Below are 10,935 nucleotides of genomic sequence, written 5' to 3'. Positions count from 1 at the left end.
GAGGCATTTCAGAGAGAACAATGGATTGGACTTGTGGGCAAAACGGCCTCTAGGGATAAGGTAGAGAAGGGAGTTAAAATGATACCGCTATTTTGGGCCTGACTGATTATAATGAGAGTGTCATTACCTGAAATAGGTATATCAGGAAGCTAATCTGATTCAGGGAGAACAAAAAGTTCATTTTAGAATCTTTGTCATCATCCCAGTGGAAATGTTCACCAGTTGCAAGACACCATAAGTGAGCATTTAATGAGCTCCCTTCAAGTGTCTAACAGGGCACATGATGTTAAATCTCCTACAGTAATTACAACAAAAGGAAGCTGACGGTGAGGACATCTTCTACATTGGCCTGGTGACGGCATCTGCCTGAGTATTTGATGAGTTAGATCCTCCTCAGCCATCAGCTACAAAGATGGAATTTGGCATAGGATTTGTATGTAGAGAGTATGGCTTACTATCTAGCCTAAGCCCAAGCAGTAGCACCTGACTTATCTTTGCCACACCTGGAAATCCTCAGTGTCGTTAGTTTTATGGTAACCTAGTTATGTGCTTGGTTTCCAGACTCTTACTTCATATTAGCTTTTAAAAATAACAAACTCAGGCCATCTTGAACCATTGCCCCGGTTTGTTTCTCCAAAGGCCTCAGTAGTGCCAGAGGTCTACAGACTGAATGGTGAAGCAGGAAGCTTCCTGGAAGGGGGCCGTTATAATCAGGTACTTAAGGTAAACATGCAGGCTTGAAAGCTGAAAGACTTACAGACTTAGCACAGTGCCAAGAGAGCTCAATGGACAGGGCCTAGATTGGTGCTGTCGAAGACTAAGATTGGCAGGCAATGTCATGAAACGGTATCTTGAAAACCCAAGTGAGCCGGATGATTCATATTGGGAAGTGGCCCCAAATCTCAGATTGGTACACCTCCCCGGATTTCACAGAAGGACAAGAGTAGTCGCCATGCACCGCAGAGACCATTGAAACGACTTGCGGCAAATCTCTTCCTTCAAACTCTTGAGTTTGACCAACAGCCTTACTTCCAGCGAAGTCTTCCGCCCACCCTGCAGAAGGAATAATCAGCTGCGGGTTAGCGTTTGCCCCAGCGTCTGGGCCAAATGCTTAGAAGCACCAGATTTGCGGAGGCTGTGGGTAGGGAAAATAAATCCAGTCCGGGTTTTGTCTGAACGGGGGGACCGGAGAGCTGCGAGGAATGGCTCGAGAAGAGGGGGGCGGTGGTGGAAAACACTCAACACAAACAGCTCGCGCCGAGGGACGGCAGCTGTAGGCCCGGACCGCGCGGGCGCAGCGGGCCGGGAGAGGCGCGCGCGGGCCCGGCCGCCGGCCGCATGGAGCGCAGCGCGGCCCGCGGCTCCCGGGCGGCAGCGGCGGCGGCGGCGGAGGCGGCAGCGCGCCGCTCGCTCACACCCACCCCCGCCCGCGGCCGCCGCGCCGCCCCGCCGTAGCTGCCGGCCGCCGGCGTCCCCGCGGGCCGGTCCAGCGAAGGCGGCGCCCGCGCCTCTGCAGCCAGTGGCAGCTGCAAGCCCGGGGAGGCGGCTCCCGCAGCGCCCCGCAGCCCCGCGCCCCGGGCGCCTGCGACCACAGCGGCCGCCCGGGGAGGAAGAGGAGGGGAAGGAGGAGGAGGAGGAGGTGACAAACTCTCCGGCTCCGAGCCGCGGCTGGCAGCCCGCGGTCAGGCATGCAGGCGCGGCGTCTAGCCAAGCGCTCCAGCCTGGGCAGCCGCCGGGGGGGCGCCACGCTGCAGGCGCCCGGACCCGCGCCCGCCAAGGAAGGCACCTTGCCCGGGCTCCCGCCCCTCGGCCCGGGCCCGGCCCCGGCCCCGGCCCCAGAGAGCTGGAGGCCGCCGCTGCCGCCGCCGCGCAGCGCCGGGACCGGCCCCCCTCGGGCCGCCGGGGCCGCCGCCGCCTCGTCGCCCGTGCTGCTGCTTCTGGGGGAGGAAGACGAGGACGAGGAAGGCGGGAGCAGGCGGCGGAGGGGGCTCGGGCGGGTGGAGGAGAAGCCCCGAGGGGGCGCGGAGGAGGAGGATGACGAGGAGGAAGACGAGGACGAGGAGGTGGTCGTCGAGGTGGTGGACGGCGACGAAGACGAGGAGGACAGCGAGGAGCGCTTCCTGCCCCTCGGCCCCGGCCGCGCGGTCCTCAAGGGCCCGGCCCGGGGCGCATTGAAGGTGCGTGCTGGGCACAGCGGCGCGCGCGGGACCCGCCGGCCCGGGGAGGGAGACGGGCCCCGGCCCCGGGGCTAGGAACGGGCTGAGGCCGGGGACTGGCGACCGGTGGAGGCCGGGCCGGGAGGGGTGTGTCAGGCGGCGCCGGTGCAGAGCGGGGGAACTGGTTAGCTCACACCTCGGGCCCCCAGCACCTTTTCGAGGCGGTCCCCCCCGCCCCCCAGTTCCTCAAAGGCCGGGTCGGGTTTGTTGTCTCGTGTGGGTGCAGGAAAAGGACACTTCTCCCCAGTGAGGTAGGGAACTTGGAGATGGGACGAGGTAGACGCGGGTTTACGCCGGGTGGGGACGCGCGAGGTAAGAGAGGGAGTGAGATTTTATTCTTCCCCGAGGAAGCAGGAGTATTCTCCGTATTCTGAGGGCTAGCCAAGCTTATTGAAACTAGCAAGCAGCTTCTCTTGTCGATCTCTCAATCCCTTCTTCATCCAAGAACAATTGTTGATGAGTTTCCATCACAGATGTTTGTAAGGGAACCGGTAAGCCCAAAGCAAAAACCAAGCCCTTGGTTTCTACCTGCATTTAGCTGGCAGCTTTTGGCATTCCCGACCCTCCCGACCCCCCCCCCCCCGACCCCCCCATTTAAACTCGACATTGTTTAGCCTTTGGGTTTTTTTCCTTCCTCGGAATTGCAAATGGGGAAAAAAGAGGAAATTGGGAAAAGTGGGGGGGGGGGGGTGATAATTTGGCATTTAAAATGGATGTGAATTTCTGCTGAGAATTCTAGTGAAGTCTCTTGTGCACTGAAGCACAGAGAGATTTTTCCGTTTGTGTATCTTCAGGAGATAAGGGGTTTATTATTACACAACTGACTGGCTGGGCTTTCAGGCATGCGATTGGACAAAGCAAACCACGTTGAGGTTCATGCACAGTGTATGTTGCTAAGAAGTTTTGAGGGCAGCAAGTGGTAAGCGATGAAGTTAGTGTTTTTCCTCAAGAGTGGTTCTTAAAATCAACTGAGTAACTATTTACTGGAGTTTTCAGAGGATAGTGGTATATCAGGAAGAAAAGAAATACATAAACAAGTGAGCTTAATAGAGACTATTTATCTTCTGGGGCTTGGGGGAAAAAAAAACTCCTCAAAGCATGAAATTGCAATTCCAAAGAAATGCTAAACATCAGCATTTAGAATATCCCAGAATAGACATAGGCACAAATTTGTTTCCTAGACCACCCTGGAAGTACGGGCTCTGGGAGTGAGGAATTTTCAGCAAGTAGTCATTCGGGATGATAGTTTTTGACAGTTGCTTGTTGGAATCCAGACCATGAGCTACTCATTACCATGGTCTGCTAAAAAGCCTGCATTGTATGGCTACAGGATATAGCTGGGATTGGAATTAAGTCACATGCATCGGTGACACTGAGTAACGCGAGTAGTGATTCCTTAGTGTTTTTGCCCAGAAATACTGACAGAAAAATTAATTGTAATTTATGCTCTGTGATCAAAGTAAACCCAATGTAGGAAAAAAATCAAACCTATGGAAACAGAATAACTAGGGTGTGATGATTCACATTATCAAAAAAGATTGTTTACATCTCCAGACAAATTTCTGTTAAATTCTTTAAAAATGGGCTTCATTTTATAGCATTGTTTGCCCACAGCTTTGCTGTAATGTATACATTGAATAGTTTGAGGTATAATTATTTTTATTTTTTACTGCTTTCATGACATCTTGACACTGCATCTGAAGAGATTTTCTAATAGGTCATTTTTTCCTAATATTTTATTCGAATGCATATACAGTTTCAACAACTTATGCATATACTGATGCATTCATTTATTCAAATATTTATTGAGCACCTCCAGTGTGTGAGGTACTCTTCTAGAACGTAGCTGTGAGCGCCTTCCAGATGCACACATCTAGTGAAAAGAGTCATAGCAACAACAAACAAGTATGGCACTTGAGACTGTGATTGCGTGCTATGAGGGAAATAATGATGTCACAGAGTCTAGGCGAAAGAAGAGAAAGCTGCTGTGGTATGGGGTAGACTTCCATGAAGAAGGGACATTTGATCTGAGGCCTGACACGTGCAGTTTGGGAAGATCTTTCCAGCAGAGGAAATAACAGTTGCTAAAGTCTTGAGGCGGAAAGGAGGAAAAGGTGAATGTGGCTGGAACTTGGTAGGTACGAGAAATGTCAGGGAGGCAGGTAGGAGCCAGCAACATAGGGCTTGGTGGGCCTTTCTAAAGTAGAGTATGAAGTTTTTGGCAAGTCGTAGGCAGTAAAGGCATACGAGGTGGTTTGCATTTAAAAAAAAATTCCTGCTGTATAGAGTATAGAAGACAGCAGGGAGAAGCAAGGAGACCAGTTGGGTGGCTACTGCTGCAGTCTGGTGAGAGGTGAGGGCAGTTTGGACTAACTAGGTTGACAGGAGTGGAGTTAGAGAGGAATGGACAGATTCGGGATCTTTTGTGAAGATCAGCCTGTAAGGACTTGCTGATGGCTCAGGGGAGGAGGGTGAAGGAATGAGAGGCCCCAGTGTAGAGGTTTGTTAAATGTGCCATTTGCTGAGATTGGGAAAACTGGGGGAACAACCAATTTTGTGAAAGAAAAATCAAGTGTTCTTTTTGGTCATGTTAAGTCTGAGATGACAATTAGACATGCAAATGGAGATGCAATTACGCAGCTGGCTGTAGGATGTGGAGCTGAGGGGAGAGGTCAGGACTAGAGAGAAAAATTTGGGAGTCGGTAGGATGTTGATGTCATTTAAAGCTGGGGACTAGAAAGGGAGTGTAGGTCAAAGGAGGACAGCCTTGGGCCAGACTTGGACACGTCACTATTTAAGTTTGGGTGTAGGAGGAGAAACCAGCAAAGATGAATGAGAAGCAGCAGCCAAACAAATTGATGGAAACCAGAGAATGTAAAGTCCCATAAGCCAAGAAGAAATAGTTCAAAAGGTGGAGAGTGCTGAACTGTTGAATACTACTGGGATGTTGAGTAAGATAGACATAGAGATATATCCACTTAGATTAGATAATGTGGAGCTTATTGGTATTCTTGACTAAAGAATGCAAAGGCAGAATGCAAAGGCAGTGATGTCCTCACCTCTCACTGAATGGGAGGTGAGGACATAGTGACACATCTGAAAAACCCTCTTAACAAGTTTTATTGGAAAAGAGAGCAGAGAGAGGGACTATCTGGAGGGCATATGGTCTATATTTTTTTTTAACATAGGGTACAGTAGACTCTAGTGTAAGGACTACAGCATTATGGGAATTTCTTTTGGGGGAGGGGGATGCCTTCATTTTCTGTTGCTGTGTGACAAATCACCACAAACTTTTTGGCTTACAGCAGTTCTCACAGTATCTATGGGTTAAGAATCAGGTTCCACCTAACTGGATCTGTTGCAGTGTCTCACAAGGCTGCAGTCAAGGTGTTAAGTGCGCTGTGTTTTCACCAGAAGGCTTAACTGGAGAAGAATGCATTTCTAAGTTCATTCAGATTGTGAGCAGAATTCATTCCCATGCATTTGCAGGTTTGACGGTCCCAGCTTCTTGCTGGCTATTGCTTGGATCCCCTTTGCTCCACCCATACTTTTTCTCCCCATAGTGCTTTGTCACTTGAACTTCCTCAATACGGCCTCTTACTTCATCAAGCCAGCAAGGGGAATCTTAGCGCCTGTCTTAGGAAGGTAGAATCTCTCATAATTCACTATAATCAGAGGAACAGTACGCCATTACTTTTGCCATATTCTGTTGGTTAGTACTGGGTCATAAGTTCCACCCACACTAATGGAAGGAGATATACAAGGGCATGAATACCCTTGGAAGAGGGTGAGGATCCTTGGGAGTCATGTTAGGGAAGAACCAAAGATGCAGAGAGAAGAGAGAAATTGCAGAAGGAAAGTCCTTGGGAAAGCCACAGTGGAGGGGATGTGTAACCCAATCACAGGGGTTGCCTTTAACAGAAGCAAAGAAACTTCTTCCATTGAATTAAAGAAAAGGTAGGGAAAATGGGTAGTCGTATATTGTATGATAGTCAAATGAAGTAGTATTTGTCTTATGGCTTCTATTTTCCCCATGCAGCAGGAGGGAAGGTCATCAACTGAGAGTGGAGGAGAGTTGAAGGCTTGGCACAGTGCTGTGGGAGAGTAGGAGAGCAAACATACCGAGAAAGCAAATAGAGCTGCCAGAGAGTATCAAGGGCCCATCTGATATCTGTGGTTTTCCACTTATGGTGCAAGCAAGTCTGACTTGGTATGTGATTGTCCCAAATTCATTCCATGACTCATGCATGGAATAATAGTAATAAATAATGCTTATTGACTATCTAGTATGGTCAGTTGGTACAAGTCTAAATGTATAGTCTCATTTCAACTTTATTTCATATCCATGAGGCAGGCATTATCATTATCATCCTCATTTTACAGAGGTGCTAGGCAACATGAAGATATACAGGTATTAGGTGGCAGAGCAGGTGTTTGAGCCTTGGGAAGTTGAACTCCAGAGCTATCACCCTTATTCCTTAAACCATATTGTCTCCTTGTAGACAAAGCAGAGAGCAGGATTCCTCAGGGAAAGCGGTTAGCCAGCTGGATGAGCAATGGAAAGAAAGAGAAGATCATACTGTTGAGGAAGTTGGTATACCTGTGACTTAAGAAAAGTAAGCTGTGATTTAAGAAAAGGACAGGAGGGGGGTGAGGGATGGTGAAGAGGTCATAGGTTAGTGGGTTGGAGAAAACAAAGAGTTAACCAATAAAATCAATAAAGCAATGGGAATGGAATAAATGCAGCACAGTTTGGGTTCTAAAACATCATCAGTATGAATGAATATTTGCCAAATATTTTTAAACCAAGATCTATACTAAATGCTGTATATGAAAGAAGGTTTCATTAGAAATTATAATTTGGGAATCAATATGGCCCTTTCTCCACAGCTGAGGATAGAGCTGAAATACCACACCTGAGGTAGGGGGGCCACCTACTGGGAGCATGGTTCACATCTGTGGCCTGAGCTTCTAGTCACCTAAATGGAATCTCCCATAATTTATTTGGGGTTTATATACCCCAGGAGGACTTGGGATGGCCAAGGAGATTGAGGAATAGGTGCTATAAAGTATCTGAGATGTGTTGCTTGATTATTGTAACGGACACTAATCTAGGCTTTAAATGAGATAACAAAGAAACTTTGTATTGCACCTTTCTGTTTCTGATCAGAGGAAGCTTACGTATGTATTTATGTGCAGTGGTGAGATTCTGCCCTCCACCCCCCAAAAATGTGAACTTCCTAGGCTCCTATATAAGGAACACTAAGCCCAGTAAATAATATCTTTATCCAGAGTTTAATAAAAAAAAAAAAAAATACAAGGACAATGTCAAATGGAGGAAGGATTCAATAGTGAGTTGCTATTCAATTAAGCAAAACAGCAGGGGCAGAGATAACGAGGCCCAGGGTTGTGCTCTGTGATGCTGTGCCTTAGTGTAGGGACAAGAACTGAAGCATCTGAAGAGATTGATCATTTGTTGGCATAATGGTTTAGGAAAAAACTGGATATGAAAAACTGGTAGTACTTCTATCAAGAGTTCATCTACTGGGGCACCTGGCTGGCTCAGTCAGTTAAGCATCCGACTTTGGCTCAGGTCATGATCCTACGGTTCATGAGTTCAAGCCCTGCATCAGGCTCTGTGTTGACAGCTGGGAGCCTGGAGCCTGCTTCACATTCTGTGTCTCCCTCTCTCTCTGCCCCTGCCCTGCTCACACTCTCTCTCTCTCAAAAAGTGAATAAATTAAAAAAAATATATATATATATATATATAAGAGTTCATCTATTGAAAAACCATGAAGAAAGATGTTTAAATGAGATAATACATGTCAAAGTTCCTACTCTCGGTACTGAATAAATATTAATTGAATGGAATCTGCTTCCTAGGTGCCAGCTCTTCAAGGATGGTTAACACATCTATTAGACTATATCTTGAATATCAGATGACTTTTAAGAATCCTTTGGCAGAGTCTGTGCAGCAAACACTGAATTCCAATTTGCTAACAAGCATGTGTCTTACAAATGCTCTGTGTTGGCTCAAGTGAAAGACATGTGCTTAAGATACCAGACAGAGTTGTCATTCACTGAATCATAGACTGCTGGAGTTGGAAGGGAAACAGAGATTATCTAGTAATCCAATACCCTCATTTGACCACTGAGGACACGGAGACCATGAAAGGTGGAATGCCTTGTCCAGCTAGGGCTGCTTAGCGAGTTTGGTGGGGCTAGGATTAGCACCCTGATCTGCCAACCTCAAGTTATGACCCTCAAGTTAGTTTCTTGTGCTAAGAATGTTCTGCCGTTCACTCCCTTAGAACTGTGGCTAGAGAGATCACAACTTTCTGAAGTGATCTGCCACTGCTTATCAACTTCTATTTGTGGAAAGTTCTTCCTACATAAAGTACCTCAGGCAGAGGTGACCTCACTGCGGCTGTGGTCGCATGTGATAGGCTGGGCGGGACCCCCTGAGAATCCTGCCTGGGCCAATCCCTCATCCCTGTGCAGTTTCCAAAGGACATGTGTACTCAGCCCTTAACTGGGACCTCTCCTCCTTCGCCGAAATGTTCCTACTAGTTGATTATAGAAGCATTAGAAAAAAGAGGGAGAAAAGCAAGAAGCCAAGACCTATCTTGAATCTTTTTACCCCTGACTCTTACTGAGAAGGAGGCAGAGGCAGTTACAGCCCTGTGTGTGCTTGACTTCTTAAAACACAGAGACACTATTCATTTGTAAATCTGTCCCAGTCAGATTACTGTGTCTTCCACCTCAAGAAGAGTTCAGAGAGGAGAGAGGCACGGGAGCATTTCCCCTCCCCCTTCAGTGTGCAGGATCAGAACTTCTGACCTGAGCTACTGGTCTTGTGACCGTGACTTGATACAAAGTCTGCTAAAGTCAAGGAAATTTGCCCTGTCCAATCTCACCTTAAGGTGAATGCCTGGTTTCCATTAGACTTTCTGAAGTATTCGAGAATATTCGGAGGCTCTCATAACCAGCCAGAATTCTGGCCTAGCCAAATCTCTATCGTTGAAATAAGGGTGATTTTCTTTGGGTTTGTTGTTCATGTTCCTGTCCATTCCCTTTGTAGAAATTTATTGTGGGCTCTTGCTTATCATGTCCCTAATACACATGTGGGAAATAACAGTGAATAAGACCTACTTTCAGGGAGCCCACAGTCTAACAAATTCCTGCCAAATTGTCTGTAAAGAAGTTTGAAGCCCTTTTTCTTCTTTATCCCTAAGATCAAAATTAGATCCGCTGAGAGACTTTACTTGTCTACCACAATCTGGGATGTAATTTTGATACGTACCCTAAAACAATTGTAGCCAAACAATCTATACTAAGAAGATTGTGTGGTTTGGTCAGGAGGTAATTTCTGAGTAGCTAGTCCAAGCATGAGTTTAAATCACTGAATCTGGCATATAACCTTGGTTGCTCTCACTGGATGAAATGGAACAGAGTATCACTGTGAGATAGGTGTAGTAGAATTAAAGTGATTAAATTTTTATGCTTCGTCGAAGATACTGTTTTGGAAAGTCCAGTGTTAACGATTTATATGTAGGGGAAACAGGCTCAACTCTAGAGTTTTGAAGGCAGGTCTGGGAGTTTAGGGTAAAGAGGTTAGCAGTAACATATGGAGGGGAGGGGGTACATTCAACTTGCAGAACAACCTGGGGCCTTGAGGTGCAAAGAAACAAAGGGATCCTGCCTTTATGTTGCTCTATGAGGACTGACTTACAGCGTGTTGTATTGATGCTCTGCCCTACAGTTACCAGTAACACACTTGCCTTCCTTATGTTTTTGTCATAATGGAAGGTTAAGTGAAAGTAAAATCTTCCTGATTCAGACTAATTGGGGATGGCTCGTCAAAATAAGTGAATGTCAAAAGTGCTCCAACATTTTAAATGAAATCCATATTTTAAAGAGGTGGTGTGCCTTGAAATACCGTTTGATCAAACCTGCAGACAGAATAATTTGAGTCCATTAGTGTGACCTTCATTGTGGGCTCTTCAGTGAGATGGGAGAGAGCAGGCTTGAGTCAAAGCAGGTGTTCCTGCTAGCTACCCCTGACTCCACTTTACCTCTCTGTAGATAGATCAAGAAGTGATATAACACAGGGTCTGGATTCAAATTCTGGCTTCTCTATTTGCTAGTTGTATGGCCATATCAAGTTGCTTAACATCTGTATGCTTTGTTTGCATCTATAAAATTAGGACAATGTTGTCTTGTCATTGCCTGTTGTTATTGAATATGGCCCAAAGACCTCCTGAAATTTGAAGTGGATGGCAGTTTATCTCTTTTGTGGTTTCAGAGAATCTTTTATAAAATTTTGCTCAAGGATACAAAATTCCACAGTTATTTTGACTATTACAACCTCCTCCTTATTATGTTACCAAGGTATTTAAGAGAACTCCTTCCTGAAGTGACTTCGTTCATCTGAATTCTCTGGTTCCATTGTATATGTGGTGAGCTTGAATCTTGCTTTTTATCTCGGGAAGCTGTGAGCCATTTATATACTTGTGCAAAGAGGACAGATATTCTGTCTCTTAGGTTCATAGTCTGCTCAGATCCATAGCTCTTATACTAGAATAAATGCTACTATCCAAAGAGGTGAGAAGAGTTTTATCATATGCATTGAACGTGGGTTGTTTAAAAGCTGTGGTAAGGGGGCTCATGGGTGGCTCAGTTGGTTAAGCATCCGACTTCAGCTCAGGTCATGATCTCA

At 46.6% G+C, this 10,935-nt stretch overlaps 1 protein-coding gene across 2 annotated transcripts in view; it reads left to right on the top strand.

Moving 5' to 3' along the window:
• Window positions 1-1,462: 1,462 nt before the first annotated feature.
• The window catches only part of ZNF704 (zinc finger protein 704), a 242,776-nt gene continuing 233,303 nt past the window's right edge, over window positions 1,463-10,935 (top strand). For both annotated transcript variants that reach the window (XR_007148527.1, XM_047842149.1), the window contains exon 1: window positions 1,463-2,177. Coding sequence is in view for 1 of the 2 variants with exons in the window: in XM_047842149.1 (XP_047698105.1) it covers window positions 1,689-2,177 (489 nt within the window). In the remaining variant the exon portion in view is untranslated. The remainder of the gene's footprint in view (window positions 2,178-10,935) is intronic.

This window comes from Prionailurus viverrinus, chromosome F2, assembly GCF_022837055.1.
Source record: "Prionailurus viverrinus isolate Anna chromosome F2, UM_Priviv_1.0, whole genome shotgun sequence".
NCBI lineage: Eukaryota > Metazoa > Chordata > Mammalia > Carnivora > Felidae > Prionailurus > Prionailurus viverrinus.
The sequence above is the reverse complement of the archived record's forward strand: the minus strand, read 5'-3'. Positions and strand labels throughout refer to the sequence as shown.